The sequence below is a fragment of the Oncorhynchus keta genome, chromosome 36, assembly GCF_023373465.1.
Source record: "Oncorhynchus keta strain PuntledgeMale-10-30-2019 chromosome 36, Oket_V2, whole genome shotgun sequence".
In the NCBI taxonomy this organism is placed as follows: domain Eukaryota; kingdom Metazoa; phylum Chordata; class Actinopteri; order Salmoniformes; family Salmonidae; genus Oncorhynchus; species Oncorhynchus keta.
Genome location: NC_068456.1, coordinates 12,458,548 through 12,481,639, shown reverse-complemented (window position 1 = coordinate 12,481,639; position 23,092 = coordinate 12,458,548). Strand labels below are relative to the sequence as shown.

General features: G+C 41.4%; 2 protein-coding genes across 2 annotated transcripts in view; both read left to right on the top strand.

Moving 5' to 3' along the window:
• atp6v1ba (ATPase, H+ transporting, lysosomal, V1 subunit B, member a) overlaps window positions 1–19,763 on the top strand; it is a 44,987-nt gene extending 25,224 nt beyond the window's left edge. The window contains exons 8-14 of the mRNA XM_035754206.2: window positions 7,404–7,501; window positions 7,736–7,859; window positions 15,834–15,984; window positions 16,490–16,572; window positions 16,747–16,851; window positions 17,019–17,148; window positions 18,787–19,763. Of these exons, the coding sequence (XP_035610099.1) occupies window positions 7,404–7,501; window positions 7,736–7,859; window positions 15,834–15,984; window positions 16,490–16,572; window positions 16,747–16,851; window positions 17,019–17,148; window positions 18,787–18,929 (834 nt within the window). The 3' untranslated portion in view covers window positions 18,930–19,763. The remainder of the gene's footprint in view (window positions 1–7,403; window positions 7,502–7,735; window positions 7,860–15,833; window positions 15,985–16,489; window positions 16,573–16,746; window positions 16,852–17,018; window positions 17,149–18,786) is intronic.
• Window positions 19,764–21,519: 1,756 nt separating this feature from the next.
• The window catches only part of shtn1 (shootin 1), a 45,767-nt gene continuing 44,194 nt past the window's right edge, over window positions 21,520–23,092 (top strand). Inside the window, exon 1 of the mRNA XM_035754205.2 lies at window positions 21,520–21,679. Coding sequence (XP_035610098.1) covers window positions 21,607–21,679 — 73 coding nt within the window. The 5' untranslated portion in view covers window positions 21,520–21,606. The remainder of the gene's footprint in view (window positions 21,680–23,092) is intronic.

The following is a 23,092-nucleotide window of genomic DNA, read 5'->3' as shown; positions in this document are numbered from 1 at the left end:
TTAACTAGGCAAGTCAGTTAAGAACAAATTCTTATTTACAATGAAGGCCTACCGGGCAACAGTGGGTTAACTGCCTTGTTTAGGGGCAGAACGGGGTTTTGATCCAGCAACCTTTCAGTTACTGGCCCAATGCTCTAACCACTAGGCTACCTGCTGCCCTTTAATATTTAAAGTCCCTGTCTCTCAAATTATTGCATTTTCTTCCCCCCCATACGAATTCCGGAAAAAATGGATTTTAAATTTTGATGCACAAAACCATTCACACCAAGTCCGATGCGTTTTCCTCCACAACTTTTTTGAAATATTCGCACAACGTCACATAGGTCAACATTGATGACAGTTTGGAAACTCGTAATATACGCTGAACGAAAATATAAACGCAACATGTAAAGTGTTGGTTTCATGAGCTGAAATAAAAGATAAGACTATAAGATCCATGTGCACTAAAATCTTATTTCTTTAAGATTTTGTGCACCTATAAGTTTACGTTCCTGTTAGGGAGCATTTCTACTTTGCCAAGATATGTCACAGCTGTTAGGTGGATGGATTAATGTAAGTACAAATTGTTCGCATACAGTACATTAGATGGTGTAAAAGCAGGTGAGCTGATTCTATTATTTTTGGCCATTTTTTGCTGTTTTGTGGTGAAACTAGGTTGAGCTTAACGCCTCACGCTGAAATGGAGAGGCTAAAAATGTTTTAACTGTCGCTCCCTGCACCGAACACTTTTTAATAGGAACCTACTCTAGTTGTTTTATTTATTTAACCTCTTGAGATGTGAAAATGTGTTTGATGTAAAACATGCTCTTTGTGAATGAAGGTAACATTTTTGTGAAATTAAATCAAATGATCAAGTTACATTTCTCAAAAGGCAACAAATCTATTACTGAAATGAGCATAACAAAAATGTAGTCGAGTGTCATGAGGATCAACCCCTGCGAGTAGTAACTACCGGTGACATTTTTGCGATTCCTCTCTATTTCAATGTGATGGAACTGAAGCAAACGTAGCCAACCTCCTTTCATGATTTAATCATGTTATAATATTTTCAGTAGCTTAGCCAGTATACTGTAGTGCTACAATATTATTGCGCTCTCATTACAGCGTCCTCTCTAGCCACTTTGAACAACATATTGCCACTGAGAATGACCGCAGCAGTAGTTGGCAATGAGCTGGCAGCAAAGTTTGAATGGCGAGAGTGTATGATTCTGGTGTGATCGCATTGGCTAGTGGTGCTAGATTGATGGAATTGTTGCGCTGATGCATTGCAAACGTACAAAGAAAGAGAAATGTATTAAATCATGAATTTACACAACCAAACCTGTCAGTGGCCGTGCACAGCCTGTCAGTGGCAGAACGTGTATCCCAGAGAACACTTTCTTTTGGTCAACAGTCTATTTTCGCATTTGTGAGAACTCCGCAATCAAACCTGTTCCGAGTAGGGTTGGGCCGATATGATTCACTTGAATATTTGGCATTTATGATATATCATGATATGCAAGACTTTACTCTATTTGAACTTGAAATCTAAACTATGCAGTTGTATCAGTTAATGCTCTATCAATATGTTGAAAATGAAGTCTAAATTCATTTACTAAGCTGTATTATTTTGCCATTAATGAGAATGAGACTAATAGCATAAATAAGCATATAAATGGCACAGTCTGGAATTATTCAGTAATTAATGCCGCAAAACGATTCTATCGAATTTCGCAATATTTGGAGTAGGAGCTGGTAGAGGTCTCCCCAAATATCGGTCAACCCTAGTTCCGACTAAATAATTGATGGGTTGCAGCAGGACGATATTTCGTGTGAAAGGCATCAAATGTGCTCATATTTCGGGATTCTTGAAGGTTGGGACAATCCTTGTCCGACAGGGAAACAACTTTTTTTTTTTTTATGTATTTTGTTTAATAATTTGATATTAAAATTACTTTTAGGGGAACTTTATAAGGGGAAATAGGTTTTTGTTTACTAAATATTAGTTTGTATTATTTAGTTCAATGTCGGCTCTGTGCCAGGAATTGTCCTTGTCCGGAGCAAAGGATCACCATTTCAAACTCCCAAAAAGTTAGAAAAATTCTGTATTAACTGACAAAGGATCCCATGACTTTAAGGAATATTTATCTCTGGAGTTTTGGTCAACTCTGAGTTTTGTCAAATCCTCTATGAGTAAAAAATGAGCAGGGTCAGCTATACTATGGGAACACCTTCATCTCCTGATTACGTGGAGCGCAACAAGACCACTTATGGTCTGAATAGTTCTCTACTTTTTATACTTTAAAAAACAAACATTTTGATATCACCATGGTCACAACCAAAACCTGTCAACACTATCTCCCATATAGAAAAAATATAGAGTATTAATTTTGGTTAAAATATGTTCATTTTAATTCCGATTTAGTCAAAGCAACTGAGGAAAACCAAAATTGCTACGTAGTATGTTGTAGCACTTGAATAAAGAAGACAAATATGCAGTTTGTCCATGAAATGAAATTCCAACAGTTACTGTAGTTTAATTTTGGTTAAAAAAAAAGAAGTGTTTATTCCTGAGTCATATGTTGGACAGCACAATCAGGATTAACACAATGAATTCTTAAATTACACAATTACTCATCAACAACACTAAAATAAAGTGAAATATGTGTAAAATCAATATGTAAACATGGCTCAGACATTGTACAAGCCACTGAGTCCCTGACCCCATTTGGGCTGGTCTGATTTAAACCTGGAGTCATGAGAGAAACTCTGGCGAGAAATTGTGCTTGTTTCATAGAACCGGGGTGACGTCAGTAATAAACAAAGCGTTTTCTTCCTACAAATGTGGCTCTATCTTTTGAACCGTTTTTAAGCTACAAAATATCCCTGAAAGATTAATGTCAGGAACACTGTCTCTACAATGCCCACAAGCTGCACAGGACTCATTAGAACAGAGTGGACAAGATCAGGCACATAATCAGACTGGGGGTGAAAGCACACTGTCAATTGTTATTTTCTACACAGAAGATCATACCAAAATATTACCTTTGATGCATTTGTCACCTCAACTTCTTTGAGATTGAAATGCTTTCGAAAGTACTGTCAAAATGGGGTTACGGGCCAAAAGTTAGGGAACCTCTGGTATAGACCAATGCTATGTTTTCTTACAAAGAGAAATGTATGCAAGCTTGTGTGACTCTCATAAAGAGGGCATGTCTGTAGCACGGTACTTCACTGTTAATTAGCCCTGGAGGTCCATCCATCTGTAGTATTTTAGCCTTTTATTAGGATCCCCAATTAGCTGCTGCCAACACAGCGGCTACTCTTCCTTGGGTCGTAACAGAAAACAAAACATATAATAAATAGATTACATAATATACAGAACACAACAATACAATACATCAGTGGTAGGCAACCCTGGTCCTGGAGGGCCGCAGGCACTTCATGTTTTTGATTTAACCGACCTGGAAGACCAGATGTTGAATGGAGCCAATCACTGAACTGATCAATTAGCTCAGTTGGTCAGGTGTGGTGCCTTGTTGGATCAAAATCCTACATTACCTGCAGCACACCAGGAAGGGGTAGCCTACCCCTGCAATACATAATACAATACAACATATATATATATATAAAAATGTCTCATCACAGTCCCCGTCATGCTGTACGTTTTTGCGTAATTTTATTTATTTGTATTTTTTTTGCTTACTTGAGTTACCTGGGGTGGCAGAGTACCATGTAGTCATGGCTCTATTTTAATACTGTGCATTTTCCAGCCTCTGTTCTGTACCTGGGGACTGTGAGAGACCTCTGGTTGCATGTTTTGTGTGATACCGATGAGTGTCCGAACTTGAACAGACAGTTCAGTACCTTCAACAACTTGCACAAAGGCCAATAGTGATGTAGTCAGCCTCTCCTCAACTTTGAGCCCGAAGAAATTGACATTCTCCCTCCTTGTGCAGTACGTGCTGCTCTGTTCTGGACCAACTCCAATTTTCCTGGGTCTTTTTTTCCCTGCACGTGATCACCCACCTGGTCCAGGTTGGTCAAAACTAGGGCCTGTAGGACTTGCCTGGTTGATTGAGATGTCAAGAAAGCAGAGCAACGCCTTATCACGGACAGACCTTTCCCTTTTTAGCAACCATGGAGTCTATATGTTTTGACAATGACAGCTTACTATCTAGGATTACACCCAGCAGCTTAGTTGTCTGAACTTGCTCAATCGCCATATTATTCAATAATAGATCAAGATGAGGTTTAGCGTTGAGCAAGTGATTTGTCCCAAAATTATGCTTTGATATATTTAGCACCAGCCTATTTAGCACCAGTCACCCATTCTAAAACTGACTGGAGTGCTATGTTAAAGGTGAAAGTTATTTTACTGTCGAAGCCGACATGTATACTGTTGAGTCGTCAGCTTACATCGACACAGGCTTTTATTGAAGGTCATTAGTAAAAACAGAAAACGGTAATTGGCTCAAGAACTCCGGTACACCACACTCAACCGAATTGGCATTGGAGACTTCCATTATAGAAAACCCTCTGTGTTCTGTTAGATAAGTTGCACTCAATCCATAAGGCAGAGGATGTAAATCCATAACACCTCAATTTTTTCATCAATGATGTCAAAAGCTGCACTGAAGTCTAACAAAACCGCTCCCACAATCGTATTATCAATTTCTTTCAGCCAACCATCGGTCATTTGTGTCGGTGCCGAGCATGTTGAGTTCCCTACCCTGTAAGCATGCTGAAAGTCCATTGCCAATTTTGTTTTCTGTAAAATAACATTGTATTTGGTCAACCATCATTTTTTCCCTTAAGGTTTGCTACAGTGCCTTGCGAAAGTATTCGGCCCCCTTGAACTTTGCAACCTTTTGCCACATTTCAGGCTTTTAACATAAAGATATAAAACTGTGTTTTTTTGTGAAGAATCAACAACAAGTGGGACACAATCATGAAGTGGAACGACATTTATTGGATATTAACTTTTTTAACAAATCAAAAACTGAAAAATTGGGCAAAATTATTCAGCCCCTTTACTTTCAGTGCAGCAAACTCTCTCCAGAAGTTCAGTGAGGATCTATGAATGATCCAATGTTGACCTAAATGACTAATGATGATAAATACAATCCACCTGTGTGTAATCAAGTCTCCGCATAAATGCACCTGCACTGTGATAGTCTCAGAGGTCCGTTAAAAGCGCTGCGAGCATCATGAAGAACAAGGAACACACCAGGCAGGCCCGAGATACTGTTGTGAAGAAGTTTAAAGCCGGATTTGGATACAAAAAGATTTCCCAAGCTTTAAACATCCCAAGGAGCACTGTGCAAGCGATAATATTGAAATGGAAGGAGTATCAGACCACTGCAAATCTACCAAGACCTGGCCGTCCCTCTAAACTTTCAGCTCATACAAGGAGAAGACTGATCAGAGATGCAGCCAAGAGGCCCATGATCACTCTGGATGAACTGCAGAGATCTACAGCTGAGGTGGGACACTGTCCATAGGACAACAATCAGTCGTATATTGCACAAATCTGGCCTTTATGGAAGAGTGGCAAGAAAGCCATTTCTTGAAGATATCCATAAAAAGTGTCGTTTAAAGTTTGCCACAAGCCACCTGGGAGACACACCAAACATGTGGAAGAAGGTGCTCTGGTCAGATGAAACCAAAATTGAACTTTTTGGCAACAATGCAAAACGTTATGTTTGGCATAAAAGCAACACAGCTCATCACTCTGAACACACCATCCCCACTGTCAAACATGGCGGTGGCAGCATCATGGTTTGGGCCTGCTTTTCTTCAGCAGGGACAGGGAAGATGGTTAAAATTGATGGGAAGATGGATGGAGCCAAATACAGGACCATTCTGGAAGAAAACCTGATGGAGTCTGCAAAAGACCTGAGACTGGGACGGAGATTTGTCTTCCAACAAGACAATGATCCAAAACATAAAGCAAAATCTACAATGGAATTGTTCAAAAATAAACATATCCAGGTGTTAGAATGGCCAAGTCAAAGTCCAGACCTGAATCCAATCGAGAATCTGTGGAAAGAACTGAAAACTGCTGTTCACAAATGCTCTCCATCCAACCTCACTGAGCTCGAGCTGTTTTGCAAGGAGGAATGGGAAAAAATGTCAGTCTCTCGATGTGCAAAACTGATAGACATACCCCAAGCGACTTACAGCTGTAATCGCAGCAAAAGGTGGCGCTACAAAGTATTAACTTAAGGGGGCTGAATAATTTTGCACGCCCAATTTTTCAGTTTTTGATTTGTTCAAAAAGTTTGAAATATCCAATAAATGTCGTTCCACTTCATGATTGTGTCCCACTTGTTGATTCTTCACAAAAAAATACAGTTTTATATCTTTATGTTTGAAGCCTGAAATGTGGCAAAAGGTCGCAAAGTTCAAGGGGGCCGAATACTTTCGCAAGGCACTGTAAGCACTGGTAAGACGGCGGCCGGCTGTTTGAACCATTAAAGGGTGCTCTGCTGTTCTTTGGCAGTGGAATGGCAAATCACAACACGGGATGCATTGGCCAATTAATTGACAACTTCAGCTTTAGCTTGCTTAAATAGAGCGGGTACTACTTGTTTACTGAAATGGATGCGAGAGGGTGAGGTTCATAATGTGGCTCGAGCACTTTCACGAGGTAATTCTTCTCAACCACCGAGAATGGGCGCAGCTATAAACAAACCGGTCAGAATCGGCTGCGACCGGCTGCTTGAATGTTGCTTTTCCCGTCTTGCCCTGATGGTAGGAATACTGGGGTGATGTCATCTACTCTGAAGCCAAATGTAAAATTTATTTTGGTTACAAAGCGCGAGTAGTCTCTAGTTGTTTTAATGGAATAGCCTGACATCTTTTTAATCAGATTTACTCAAGTGGTGTCTGGAGTTGCCAGAAATCCAGTTAGGTGCATTTTATGAAATAAGGTTTTAATTAGGCTGGTGTTCCTTTACATTTACATAGCTCATACTTTGGTCTATAAAATAATATATCCTCAAAGTTATTATTTTGAATTTTTTTATATCCCATCTTTCATGAAAACATGGTTAAGTGTTAAGGCACTTTCTCACCAAGTCTGATTTTTTGCCCCCCCTTCCCGAATAAAAATAGATCTGGGTACGATCAGAACATGTAAAATTAACCTGAGTAGAAAGCAACTGATCCAGTAAGCTGCAACATTATTTGCAGTACATTGCTCTTTGTATACTGTTTAGGAAGAATTTGCCTTCATTTCTTGTGATAATTGCAGACTGACACTCATTTTTCTGATATAGGTGTGTGTTTTTTTTTTTCTTGTCCGTGGGCGACTCTTATACAGTATATTCCTGCTTTGTTGAAGAATGTTCAAGGCCTTCTACTATCAACTTGGTATGTAATCACGAACCTACCTTTTTCCCCCTAACCTATCTTTTCAGGTGAACATGGAAACTGCTCGCTTCTTCAAGTCAGACTTTGAGGAGAATGGATCCATGGACAATGTTTGCCTGTTCTTGAACCTAGCCAACGACCCCACGTGAGTTTATGTGCATAAGCTCTGTGCACTAGCTCCCTCCTATAAGTAATGCTTTCATGGTACATCTAAGGAATCAGGAATTCAGGGCAGTAAGGTGTCTAAAATATTGCTGTATAAAGGCAAGCCTGTCATTTTCACCTTTTCAACAGAGTATTATTAGTCTTGTCTTTCCCTACCTTTTTTATGTTAACGTTGGAAACCTTTTAATTCCTTCCTTTGTCTTTCCTTTCTCAGTATTGAGCGCATCATCACCCCTCGCCTGGCTCTGACCTCAGCTGAGTACCTGGCCTACCAGTGTGAGAAGCATGTCCTGGTCATCCTGACTGACATGAGCTCCTATGCTGAAGCTCTGAGAGAGGTGGGCAACCAAACTAACTCAAGGAAGTCTGCTGTTTACTCTTGAAAGAAAAAAAACATATTACTTTTTAGTGTCAGACTTTCACCTTAATTCTGTATATACTTGAGAGTGATAACTTTTCTTTTGATTATGGGTCGCAAATTCAATGTGCCAGTTAGTGTAGTCAGTACGGCATACATGGATGTGGTATTGAACACCTCGACACAGTGACCTGACCTTGACACAGTAAATGAGGTGAGGAATAATCTGAGGTGGGACATGTGCTTTCCACACCAAGGAAATACATGGGGGGTGGAAATGACCTAGGTATCTGCATCAAGTTTTTCAACCTGAAAGATGTTACATGGCCTCATTTGTATGACCAAACAGTATTGTTAATAGACCTATGCAGGTTAACAGATGGGTATATTCTGTAAAGATTATGGTCCTCCATATAGTGTCTACACTACCACCATCCAAATCTTCAGTGCTACCTTCTATTATATTGGTCCTCAATAGTGGAAGAATAACCTTCCTTAAGCAATAACCCCTATTATAATTCTTACAGTCAACTAGAGTATTCTTCATAGAACTATTTTGATAGAATGTGTTCCATTGAACCACACACCCCAATTCCTGATTGTGCCTTCATGCGTGTGGAATTTTTCTAATAAAATGCATCACTTCTTGGTATGTCAGTCAAGGACATCTTAAATATAATAATTCCTAATAATTATTGATTTAACTTGTAATCTGAAAACTCATAAAAAAAAACGATTTAAATTGACATGGTAGAGATGGAGATTGAATGCCTCTATTTGGCTTTGGATGAGTTTGGATTGGGAAGGCAGCGAAGCTTTAGCGGAGGGGGCATCGATGATACAGTCAGAGAGAAACAAAGACGATCTGTCTAACAGGCCCGGAATGCTTGATTAGTGCACCACATCTGCTTCTCCGACGGCCAGTTCCTCCATAGGACCCGCTCCTCCATAGGACCCGCTCCTCCATAGGACCCGCTCCTCCATAGGACCCGCTCCTCCATAGGTACTGGTCCTCCATTGCCGAAACATAAGGCGCCCACCTTGGTGATGCAACGGCTGCTGAACAGCCTGTGAAAAGCCACAATTTTGGCAGTGGTTAATAACAGTCCCTGAGCCTCTGCGATCTCTGGACACAGCATGCAGTACTTGTTGTAATTCTTCCCAACAGATAAAACCATAAAGCCCATAAAGCATTATTTGAATATGAACAGACAGCACTGCTAGCTAGCTATATATATATATATATATGGCAACTCTGAGTCAAGACCATGAGATTTGTAAGTGATCAACCCCCAGACCAGTCAAACCCCAAAAGGTAATTTATTAGGCTATGGAGATGACCTAGCCGAACACAGACCAAAGCATGTCTGTTCTACGAATATATTCCCAAAGAAATGCCATGTTATTTTTTTAATTACATGGCATTTATTTTTTAAATATGTTTTTGAACCTTTTTTTAACTAGGCAAGTCAGTTAAGAACAAATTCTTATTTACAATGATGGCCTAGGAACAGTGGGTTAACTGCCTTGTTCAGCAGGGGCAGAACGACAGATTTTCACCTTGTCAGCTCGGGGATTTCATCTAGAAACCTTTCGGTTATTGGCCCAACACTAACCACTAGGCTACCTGAAGGAAACGCATTTTGACAAGCAGTCAATGCACAACAATTCTTAATGCATTTGTGGGAAAACACTTTTGAAAGCAGTTTTGGATACCAGTTTTACATTGCTACCATGTTTATTTCTCTACTCTTTAAAAAATAATTGCACGTGACATCGTTTTACAAATGCAGTTTTACGAGTTTGAAGCATGGTTTAGGACCCCCTAAGCAAGGGGACTGGAATTGGTCAAACTCTGTTTAATACATGTACAAAATTATCCTCGATCTGTAAAATAATGATGATCATAACCTCCCCTTTCATGTAAGAAAGTTAACTTTGCCGCAGACAATCGATCTGAGATAGACTTAAGTTTCAGTCATGCAATTTTTTTGTTTGTTTTGTTTGTTGTTGCTTTAACCCCTGCACATATGTTGATAACTAGCACAGAATCACCCAGCAATAGTAACACTATTTCAAAAGGAAGTCGTTTGGACTACCACACCTTGGCTCCTAAACATCTCAGGAGGTGTTGGCCAATTGATGATCTCTCTAATGTCCCCTTGTGTTCTCGGTGAAAGGCAGGATAATGTGGCCTTCTGGAAATGCCTCAACTTAATTCTTAGAAGCTTAGTGTGAAGCTTTCTGTGGTGAGACAGACCTTCTCATCTCTTTTATGCCTGTAATATTCCTTATGTAGCAGAACATATATTTTGATGTTTCAATATTCCGGCCTCACGAGAGTTTGAAATGTTTTATGTTCATCTGAAAACATAGCTCCCTTCCCTTGTTGTTTGCCTGTAACCTTGGGCACACGTGCTGTTTCAGTAAAGCCTCAGCTAAGACTCTTGCTTGTAGGGTATTTAACCACTTACAAAGACTGACAAGGGGCATTAACATTTAACTTATTTTCCCATTCACCCGCTCGAAGGTCGAGTTTTGAATTTAATCCACAGTTCACAAGTGTTGGCTATTTCCATCCTCTGAATGCAAGTGCCTTTCTGCTCTGAATTCAACTAACTGAACAATTTGAACAGTGCTTTGGCCTGGGTTCCGAGTCATTTATTTTATACTATGTCTGCTGAGAAAATGTCAGTGCTTGACCTCCTTTTGGTGATTTGAATAACACTTCACAACAGGTGATTTAAATGAGAATATAGTACAGTGTTACTAGTCAAATCCAATTCCTATTATGTTGTCCTCCTTTAGAGGGTGTGTGTGTGTGTGTGTGTGTGTGTGTGTGTGTGTGTAAATTCAGCAAAAAAAAATAAACTTCTGCTTTTTTTTATTTTCAGTTAACCTATTATGTGTAAATATTTGTATGAACATAACACGATTCAACAACTGCGACACAAACTGAACAAGTTCCACAGACATGTGACTAACAGAAATTGAATAATGTGTCACTGAATAAAGGAGGGATCAAAATCAAAAGTAAGTCGTTATCTGGTGTGGCCACCAACTGCATTAAGTACTGCAGTGCATCTCCTCCTCATGGACTGCACCAGATTTGCCAGTTCTTGCTGTGAGATGTTACCCTACTCTTCCACCAAGGCACCTGCAAGTTCCCAGACATTTCTGGGGGGAGTGGCCCTAGCCCTCACCCTCCGATCCAACAGGTCCCAGACGTGCTCAATGGGATTGAGATCCGGGCTCTTCGCTGGCCATAGCAGAACACTGACATTCCTGTCCTGCAAGAAATCATGCACAGAACGAGCAGTATGGCTGGTGGCATTGTCATGCTGGAGGGTAATGTCAGGATGAGCCTGCAGGAAGGGTACGAAATGAGGGAGGAGGACGTGTTCCCTGTAACACACAGCATTGAGATTGCCTGCAATGACAACAAGCTCAGTCCGATGATGCTGTGACACACCGCCCCAGACCATGACGGCCCCTCCACCTCCAAATCGATCCCGATCCAGAGTACAGGCCTCGGTGTAACGCTCATTCCTTCGACGATAAACGTGAATCTGACCATTTTATTTTTTATTTCACCTTTATTTAACCAGGTAGGCCAGTTGAGAACAAGTTCTCATTTACAACTGCGACCTGACCAAGATAAAGCAAAGCAGTGCGACAAAAACAACATGGCGTTACACATGGGATAAACACATGTACAGTCAATAACACAATAGAAAATCTGTATATAGTGTGTGCAAATGAAGTAAAGAGGTAAGGCAATAAATAGGCCATAGTGGCGACGTAATTACAATTTAGCAATTAACGCTGGAGTGATCGATGTACAGATGTGCAAGTAGAAATAATGGTGTGCAAAAGAGCAGAAAAAAAACATGTGGATAAGGTTGGTAGTTGGTTGGATGGGCTATTTACAGATGGGCTGTGTACAGCTACAGCGATCGGTAAGCTGCTCTGACAGCAGATGCTTGAAGTTAATGAGGTGATTTTTGTGATTTTTGCAATTCGTTCCAGTCATTGGCAGCAGAGAACTGGAAGGAAAGGCGGCCAAACGAGGAATAGGCTTTGGGGGTGACCAGTGAAATATACTTGCTGGAGCGCATGCTACGGATGGGTGCTGCTATGGTGACCAGTGAGCTGAGATAAGGGGGCTTTACCTAGCAAAGACTTATAGATGACCTGGAGCCAGTGGGTTTGGCGACGAATGTGTAGCGAGGACCAGCCAACGAGAGCATACAGGTCGCAATGGTGAGGAGTATATGGTGACAAAACGGATGGCACTGATAGACTGCATCAAATTTGCTGAGTCGAGTGTTGGAGGCTATTTTGTAAATGACATCGCCAAAGTCAAGGATCGGCAGGATAGTCAGTATTTACGAGGGTATGTTTGGCAGCATGAGTGAAGGAGGCTTTGTTGCGAAATAGAAAGCCGATTCTAGATTTAATTTTGGATTGGAGATGCTTTATGAGTTTGGAAGGAGAGTTTACAGTCTAGCCAGACACCTAGGTATTTGTAGTTGTCCACATATTCTAAGTCAGAACCGTCCAGAGTAGTGATGCTAGTCGGGTGGGCGGCAATCGGTTAAAGAGCATGCATTTAGTTTTACTAGTGTTTTTTAAGAGCAGTTGGAGGCCACGGAAGTAGTGTTATATGGCATTGAAGCTCGTTTTAGAGGTTTGTTAACAGTGTCCAAAGAAAGGCCAGAAGTATACAGAATGGTGTCACCCCTGGTGAGGCAAAACCGCGACTCGTCAGTGCAGAGCACTTTTTGCCAGTCCTGTCTGGTCTAGCGACGGTGGGTTTGCGCCCATAGGTGACGTTGTTGCCGGTGATGTCTAGTGAGGACCTGTCTTACAACAGGCCTACAAGCCCTCAGTCCAGTTTCTCTCGGCCTATTGCAGACAGTCTGAGCACTGATGGAGGGATTGTGTGTTCCTGGTGTAACTCGGGTAGTTGGTGCCATCCTGCAGGTGTGATGTTCAGATGTACCAATCCTGTGCTGGTGTTACACGTGGTCTGCCACTGCGAGGACGATCAGCTGTCCGTCCTGTCTCCCTGTAGCGCTGTCTTAGGCGTTTCACAGTACGGATACTGCAATTTATTGCCCTGGTCACATCTGCAGTCCTCATGCCTCCTTGCAGCATGCCTAAGGCACATTCACGCAGATGAGCAGTAACCCTGGGCATCTTTCTTTTGGTGTTCTTCAGAGTCTGTAAAAAGGCCTCTTTAGTGTCCTAAGTTTTCTTAACTGTGACCTTAATTGCCTACCGTCTGTAAGCTGTTAGTGTCTTAACGACTGTTCCACAGGTGCATGTTCATTAATTGTTTATGGTTCATTGAACAAGAATGGGAAACCGTGTTTAAACCCTTTAAATGAAATGAAATCCAATTTTATTTGTCACATATACACATGATTAGCAGATGTTAATGTAGCGAAATGCTTGTGCTTCTAGTTCCGACCATGCAGTAATATCTAACAAGTAATCTAACCTAACAATTTCACAACTACCTTATATACACACAAGTGTAAAGGAATTAATAACAATATATGTACATAAAAATATATGAATGAGTGATGGCCGAACGGCATAGGCAAGATGCAGTAGATGGTATAGAGTACAGTATATACATATGAGATGAGTAATGTAGCGTATGTAAACATTCTATAATGTAGCATTGTTTAAAGTGGCTAGTGATACATTTATTACATCAAATGTTCCATTATTAAAGTGGCTAGAGTTGAGTCAGTATGTTGGTAACAGCCACTCAATGTTAGTGATGGCTGTTTAACATTTTAATGGCCTTGAGATAGAAGCTGTTTTTCAGTCTCTGTGTCCGCTTTGATGCACCTGTACTGACCTTGCCTTCTGGGTGATAGCGGGGTGAACAGGCAGTGTCCCCGGTGATGCGTTGTGCAGACCTCACTGCCCTCTAATAGGCTCTGGAGAGCCTTACGGTTGTGGGGGAGGCAGTTGTCGTACCAGGCGGGTGATACAGCCCGACAGGATGCTCTTGATAGTGCATCTGTAAAAGTTTGAGTGTTTTTGGTGACGAGCTGAATTTCTTCAGCCTCCTGAGGTTGAAGAGGCTCTTCTGCGCCTTCACTACGCTGTCTGTGTGAGTGGACCATTTCAGTTTGTCCATGATGTGTACGCCAAGGAACTTAACTTTCAACCCTCTCCACTACTGTCCTGTCGATGTGGATAGGGGGCTGCTCCCTCTGCTGTTTCCTGAAGTCCACAATCATCTCCTTTGTTTGGTTGACATTGAGTGTGAGGTTATTTTCCTGACACCACGCTCCGAGGGCCCTCACCCCCTCCCTGTAGGCCGTCTCGTTGTTGGTAATCAAGCCTACCACTGTAGTGTCATCTGCAAACTTGATAATTGAGTTTGAGGCGTGCATGGCCACACAGTCATGGGTGAACAGGGACTACAGGAGAGGTCTGAGAATGCACCCTTGTTGGCCCCAATGTTGAGGATCAGCGGGGTGGAGATGTCGTTACCTTCCCTCACCACCTGGGGGCGACCCATCAGGAAGTCCAGGACCCAGTTGCACAAGGCGGGGTCGAGACCCAGGATCTCAAGCTTAATGACGAGTTTGGATGGTACTATGGTGTTAAATGCTGAGCTGTAGTCGATGAACAGCATTCTTACATAGGTATTCCTCTTGTCCAGATGGGTTAGGGCAGTGTGATTGCGATTGCGTCGTCTGTGGACCTATTTGGGCAGTAAGCAAATTGGAGTGGGTCTAGGGTGTCAGGTAGGGTGAAGGTGATATGGTCCTTGACTAGTCTCATAAAGCACTTCATGATGACAAAAGTGAGTGCTACGGGGTGGTAGTCATTTAGCTCAGTTACCTTAGCTTTCTTGGGAACAGGAACAATGGTGATCCTCTCGAAGCATGTGGGAACAGCAGACTGGGATAAGGATTGATTGAATATGTCTGTAAACAGCTGTAGCCAGCTGGTCTGCGCATGCTCTGAGGACGCAACTGGGGATGCCGTCTGGGCCTGCCAGCTTGCGAGGGTTAACACATTTAAATGGTTTACTCATGTTGGCTGCAGTGAAGGAGAGCCCGCAGGTTTTGGTAGCAGGCCGTGTCAGTGGCACTGTATTGTCCTCGGCGAGCAAAGAAGTTGTTTAGTTTGTCTGGAAGCAAGACATCATGGTTTGCGACAAGGCAGGTTTTTCTTTTGTCGTCCATGATTGACTGTAGACCCTGCCACATACCTCTCGTGTCTGAGCCGTTGAATTGCGACTCTGCTTTGTCTCTATACTGACACTTAGCGTCACACAGCTTTACAATGAAGATCTGTGAATTTATTTGGATTTTTATTAATTATATTTGAAAGACAGGGTCCTGAAAAAGGGATTTATTTTTTTGCTGAGTTTAGAATACCAAGAGTCTGCAAAGAGTGGCTACTGTGAAGAATCTCAAATGTAAAATATAATTTGATTTTTATAACACCTTTTTGCATACTACGTGATTCCCTATGTTATTTCATCGTTTTGATGTCTTTGCTATTATTGTATAATGTAAAAAAAAAAAATCTGAAAAAACCTTGAACGAGTAGTAGGTGTGTCCAAACTTTTGATTGGTACTGTATGTCTCTCTCCTCCGGACTCCAAGGGGTGCATGTTTTGGTTTTTGCCTTAACACTACACAGCTGATTCAAATGATCAAAGCTTTATGATTAGTTAACTGTTTTTGAATCTGCTCTGTAGTGCTAGGGCAAAAACCAAAACATGCACCCCTTGGGGTTCTGAGGACTGAGTTAGGGAAGCCTTGCTATAAATGAATGAATGAGTTCATGCTCATTAATTCAATCATACGCTGTTAGAATAAATGTTCAGAAGTGGAGTAGTTTGTGTTCTGGGTCCCATCTCTTATACCCTGGTTCCACTTATGGCTCACTTGTATGTGCCATGTCTCCCCAGGTGTCAGCTGCCAGAGAGGAAGTCCCTGGCCGTCGTGGTTTTCCCGGTTACATGTACACTGATCTGGCCACCATCTACGAGCGTGCCGGCAGAGTGGAGGGCAGGAACGGCTCCATCACTCAGATACCCATCCTCACCATGCCCAACGATGGTAAGACATATGCCAGCTTATCTCCGAGGACAAACCACCTAGATAATTAAAAATATATATTTATTTAAATATACATTTTTATTAACTTTTTACATGAGCAATTCCATTGACTCTCCTATTTTTGTCTGGGTTTGACGAGCACAAAAGTTTATTTTTTTATTTTTTTATGCTTGCTGTTACTATAGCAACTTCTGTGATGGGCCTCCAGTCTGTTTTCGAATGGGAGTCCCCCCTTTTAACATCAGAAAACATTTGTGCCAGAATATTTTAGAGCACTACATTTGGGGATGTAGATCAAAACACTTATTTTAATGTCCTTAAACTGTAAGTTGTAGTCATTTTAAAGTATATGCCTGGTTCCTGACATTTCTTTTGGGTAAAGTGATCTAGGACTGTGCATGTGTTTGAATGTGGGCGTGTATAGGTTTGACAAAGGCGACTTAATTTAGCGTGAATTGAACCCTGGATATTATCTCTTGACTTCCATGTAAACTGTGTTTTCCAGATATCACCCATCCTATTCCTGATCTCACTGGGTACATCACTGAGGGACAGGTGTATGTGGACCGACAGCTGCACAACAGACAGGTATTCCCATTTCTCGCTTATACGTCTCCGAACAACCCCTTGTGACCCCGCTATTAAGTAGTGTCTATAGCTATTGAGTACTGTCATTCTCTCTCCTGACAGTTGTCCAATGATAATTTGTTTACTATTTCTTTGTTGAATATTGACTTCTCTTATTTCATGCTTTCCCTTCAGATCTACCCACCCATCAATGTGCTGCCCTCTCTGTCTCGATTGATGAAGTCCGCCATCGGTGAAGGAATGACCCGTAAAGACCATGCTGATGTCTCTAACCAGCTGGTAGTTATTGTCACTCTGCACAGTGCCAAAATATCCTCTATAACCAAGCCTAATTTCTATTGAACCACAATACACATTAATTGTTTGTTGCATAGAACAGCTTCAAGTTTCTGACCTCCCCCACTCTTCTCTCTCTCTTTCCATCCCCATGCCTCTGTCCCTCTCAGTATGCCTGCTATGCCATTGGTAAGGACGTGCAGGCCATGAAGGCTGTGGTCGGAGAGGAGGCCCTCACCTCCGATGATCTGCTCTACCTGGAGTTCCTGCAGAAGTTTGAGAAGAACTTCATTGCTCAGGGTAAGACACTGAAAAATTGGATGAGACTCGACCTATGACAGTAACACCACATGCAGAGCGCATGGCTATTGAAACTATTTTAAAATTTGAACCTTTATTTAAGTCATTGAAAATACACTTCTTTTACAATAACAACCTGAAATGATGGTTGTATGAAATCAAAAGGTGAAAACAGGAGCACGGCAACCGCAATGTATGTGACATTCCCCTGAGGTCAGGTATTTGGTAACAGAATAAATGGGAGTGTTGGCAGTCTTTTCACACCGTTAAGTGGGAGGCATTAGGCTACACTCTGCCGGGTCATTGACACTCGCATGCTCTGAGATCTTGTCTGGTGATTTTATTTACTTGTCTAAATACTGTTACGTTAAATATGAGATATTATACCTTTGCCACCTTGGCTTCTCCTGTATCTTATGTTTATGCTACCTTCATTCCACTCATTCCTTGAAATCGTGACCCATTTTGTGTTGCCCTAGTTCTCTGACCTTATTATACCTTATTACCAGAAATCCACCCTGCATAGCGCTGTCATTCAAGTGTGATATTAAAATGGAGATTGATTTTGCCCAATAAAATACAAAAAATAGTATTATTGGATTAATAATCTTATTGAATATTATAAAATGTTGCATAGCTTGATTTTGAATGTATTTTACTGCGTTTTGACAGATCTTAGCTCTAACAAAGGACAAGATATGTCCTATTTGGCATTGCATGCTGTTATTGCTACTTTCTGAAGTACATTGAGTAAAAATCTAGTAAAGGTTATTTTCAATGCCTTCAGGCATGATTATTTTTCATCAGCAAAACCAATGGCAAACTTCATGTCAGATACATACTGTCAGTCTTTTTCAACACCTTGGTGTCAGATGCAACAAGTCATTCAGCGACGTGTGTCATCAAAGCATTATGCCGTACTTATTTTCACACTTGTCCTTGGAGTGATGAGATTGCTAAAGCAAGGATTTGTGAGCTTTTCCATCCAGCCTAGTGTATAGTGAGCCTGAATATCCTTGAGTCAAAGCCTAATGCGATCCATTAAAATTAGAATCTCATTAGAATTGATGAGTCTACTGAATTAATTTAAAATACTGTGAAATACAAGTGTCATGTCAGACTTTTGCATATCTTGTCTCTGTTGAAACCGAGACAAATGGAGCCATCTTTTCAGCAAAGAACAAAAGTTCGGTCCTCTTGTCCTTCAGATGATTTACAAGCATTTCGCTACACCTGCAATAACATCTGCTAAATATGTGTATGCGACCAATAAAATGTGATTTGATAAGATTGAAAAGTAGGGATTGCACTATTGTAGGCTATGCATCACAGGGATATACTGCATGTAAACCTGTTGTGACACCATATGATTGACTTAATATCTATTCCATCAATAATACCTTTCCCGACAGAGTAAGCTGTGAGGTGCATTTCAGACATGTTAGCACCATGACCTAACGTTGACTTGAGTCGACTACAACAAGTGTTATGAAAAAGATCTCAATCACTGTGGAATATTGTTGTATTTATACTCCTATTTAAACCACTGAATGAGTTAATTGTCAACTAGTCGTCATAAGGAATATTGTCAAATGTTGCAGCATTCGAGACCTAAAATGCTGTCACCTCATCCCTCAGGCCCCTATGACAACAGGACCGTCTATGAGACCTTGGACATTGGCTGGCAGCTGCTCCGAATCTTCCCCAAAGAGATGCTGAAGAGGATTCCCCAGAGCACCCTGGCCGAGTTCTACCCGAGGGAGTCTGCCGCTCGTCACTGAGTGCCTTCAGCTGCTCCGACCCCCTTAGACAAGTGTTGACCCCCCCCCCCGACCACTCAGAGAACAGAGCAATGATCTCAGCTCCCTCTAGATGTATTCTACTGTATCTGTGTCCAGAAACTCGTATGGATAGTGTCTGTGATTGTAACTTCATTTTGTTCAGAGATGTGAACTTGCCCTTAAATCAAAGAATGATCCTGTTTATTTATTGGGGTATTTTACTGCTAGGTTTTGTTTATTGAATGCTGTCCCCACCTAAACTAAATTCAATCTTCCAAAAATATAAAAACATCCTATACATTCGAGCTTGACAGGAATTGTTATGTTCTCTTTTACATTTCAATGGTTTGAATTTGTCCAATATGTTTGTCACCCTGAAGATAGCACTTCATTCACTTATTTCAGATAGGGGGAAATGACTTCTTAACCATATCTGAAATTGTAGGACTTCACCAAATACCTAGGAGGTCAGTGTCATGACGTACTTTAATGTATTCGACCGAACATCATTGTTACTTAAATGTTTACTTTTATAGGCATGAGGTAAGGGTTTCAATATTTGACAAACTTTTGGGCCACTTGAAATGGTCTTGTAGATATAGACCTTTGTGTGAACTGTGATTGCTTATTTCTTTTTGGCCTCTGTTGCTTGGTGTAATTACTATCGAAAGAAAATGATGTTTACATTGTTTGCTGTATGTATGTGCTGTTAAAAGAAACATAATACTAAACATTCCCCTGTTGCATTGTTAATTATTTGTTTGCAGAAATCGGATCTGTGTGTTTATTGATTCCTGTGTTTTCCTGTCCATAAATAAATGTATTTCAGAATTATGAAGGGTGACATGTTTGTAATCTCATCAGACAATGCACACACCTAATATTGAGGTTGGTAGTTTCTCACACACAGCCTACATTATTTGTAATATTAATTGCCCAAGACCGTATATATACAGTACATTCGGAAAGTATCCAGACCCCGTGACTTTTTCCACATTTTGTTACGTTACCGCCTTATTCTAAAATGTATTTTTTTAAATTCCCCTCAATCTACACACACTACCCCATAATGACAAAGCGAAAACTTTAGAAATGGTTGCGAATGTGTGTTTATATAAAAATGTAAATAGTATTCAGACCCTTTGCTATGAGACTTGAAATTGAGGCAAGGTGAATCCTGTTTCCATTGATCATCCTTGATGTTTCTAGGATAATCAACGGAAACTGGTCCATTCAATTGATTGGACATTATTTAGAAAGGCACACACCTGTCTACATAAGGTCCCACAGCTGACAGTGTATATCATAGCAAAAACCAAGCTATGAGGTCGAAGGAATTGTCCGTGGAGTTCAGAGACAAGATTGTGTTGAGGCACAGACTTGGGGAAGGGTACCAAAACATTTCTGCAGCATTGAAGGTCCCCAAGAATAGAGTGGCCTCCATTCTTAAATGGATGAAATTTGGGACCACCAAAACTCTTCCTAGAGCTGGCTGCCCAGCCAAACGGTAATCGGAGGAGAAGGGCCTTGGTCAGGGAGGTGACCAAGAACCCAATGGTCACTAGCAGAGCTCTGGAGTTCCTCTGTGGAGATGGGAGAATCTTCCAGAAGGACAACCATCTCTGCAGCACTCCACTAATCAGGCCTTTATGGCTGTGTCCAGATGGAAGCCACTCCTCAGTAAAAGGCACATGACAGCCTGCTTGGAGTTTGCCAAAAGGCACCTAAAGGACTCCCAGACCATGATTAACAAGATTCTCTGGTCTGATGAAACCAAGATTGAAGTCTTTGGCATGAATGCCAAGCGTCAAGTCTGGAGGAAATCTGGCAACATCCTTAAGGTGAAGCATGGTGGTGGCAGCGTCATGCTGTTGGGATGTTTTTAAGCGGCAGGGACTGGGAGACTAGTCAGGGTTGAGGGAAAGCTGAACGGAGCAAAGTACAAAGAGATCCTTGATAAAAACCTGCACCGGAGCGCCCAGGACCTCAGACTGGGGTGAAAGTTCACCTTCCAACAGGACAAAGCAGGAGTGGCTTCGGGACCAGCCTCAATGTCCTTGAGTGGCCCAGCCAGAGCCCGGACTTAAACATCTCTCTCTCTGTGGCCCAGCAAGATCCCGGACTCTCTCTCGCTCTCTGAGCAAGAGCCCGGACTTGAACCAGAGAGAGATCAATCAGGTCCGGGCTTTGGCTGGGCCACTCGAGAGAGAGAGAGAGAGAGAGACCTGAAAATAGCTGTGCAGCGACGCTCCCCATCCAACCCAAAAGCCTGAGAGGATCTGCACAGAAGATTGGGAGAAACTCCCTTAATACAGGCGTGCCAAGCTTGTAGCATCATACCCAAGAAGACTCCAATTTGTACACATTTCTAAAAACTAGTTTTTGCTTTGTCATTATGGGTATTGTGTGTAGATTGATGAGGGGAAAATACTATTTCATTCATGTTAGAACAAGGCTGTAGCATAACAAAATGTGGAAAAAGCCAAGGGGTCTGAATACTTCCCGAATGCACTGTAGTCCAAGTCAACACAAACCCTTGATCAAGGGAAAAAACAAGCATTCGAAGCCTAGTTCAGATTTAACAATGGCCAAAGGTGAGATTTGTGCACAGGTGTGTCGCGGTATCAATGTATTTCCTGTTGCACGTAATGTGTAACCACCTCGATGTGTACTGTAAATGTACTTTGTCACAATGGCGGCCCAAGAGGAACTATTTAAAATGAAAATCATTACAGAGCTGTCCAATCAAGGTAAGAGTTATTCTTAGTCGCATGGCTAGGTTAGAGTGAAGGCTGTAGCTTTATGTTCGAAATATTCGTTATGTATTTGCAGTTCGATGACTCCAGCTCTTTCATAGCCTTAACCGTTGACATTAAACATGGTTACGTAGCCAATTTCTTCGGTGTGGTTTGAGGCATGTAAATAACACGTCTTCAACTCGAATGTTCCCTAAGTTGAATTAAACGTATGACTTTTTCTGTCTTCATTTGTGTCTGTACAGTTTAGTACTCATTAGTTAGAGCGCTGTTGTTGCGTTCAGGGAAAGGGGAAATTGTGTAAGGAATAATGTAGCCTAGCTTTATCTGAGGGGTCTTATCTATGTTTTCAATGTTGTTTTGTTTATTTTGCACACATTTTTAATTTGCCCTTGCTGAAGAAAGACCTTGCCATATCTATTGAATAACAATAGTAGACTTCTGAGGAAGTTCTCATGCGTCATTCTGTGTCTTTAGCCATATATATATATATAGAACTTCCTCAGAAGTTCTAGGCTTATTTCTCTCACCACAAAACAGACATGAATTCACAACGGATGGTCATCACACTGGATTTAAACTATCTTTCTGTTCCTCATATTTCTTTATTCAATAAATGTTTCCAGACACATCGCAGGGGGGAATAACAAAAGGTGCATACGAGGTCAGTGTGGTCTGAATACACATTGAGTGTGCAACTGCAGCAAAAATGAATCACTACATTCAGAGAGAGGAGGCGTTGGGGGTAGGGTGCGGTAAACCAGCATGATGTGGTGTTAGAGCAGCAGTGTTGAGTATTCACGTGACCTTGAATGTTGTACCCTAAAGGAAATAGTACTTGACCAGGTTTTTCAGAATCTACTAAGAAACCAATGCTGATTATGTTACATAAACACTGAACAGAAATAGAAAACGCAACATGTAAAGTGTTTCATGAGCTGAAAAAAAGATTCCAGAAATTGTCTCTCAAATTTGGTGCACACATTTGTTTACATCCATGTTAGTGAGCATTTCTCCTTCGCCATTATATTCCATCCACCTGACAGGTGTGGCATATCAATAAGCTGATTAAACAGCATGATCATTAAACTGGTGCACCTTATGCTGGGGACAAAATCAAATCAAATGTATTTATATAGCCCTTCGTACATCAGCTGCTATCTCAAATTGCTGTACAGAAACCCAGCCTAAAACCCCAAACAGCAAGCAATGCAGGTGTTGAAGCACGTTGGCTAGGAAAAACTGCCTGGAAAGGCAAAACCTAGGAAGAAATCTAGAGAGGAACCAGGCTATGAGGGGTGGCCAGTCCACTTCTGGCTGTGCCGGGTGGAGATTATAACAGAACAGGACATGGCCAAGATGTTCAAATGTTCATAAATGACCAGCATGGTCAAATAATAGGTCTGG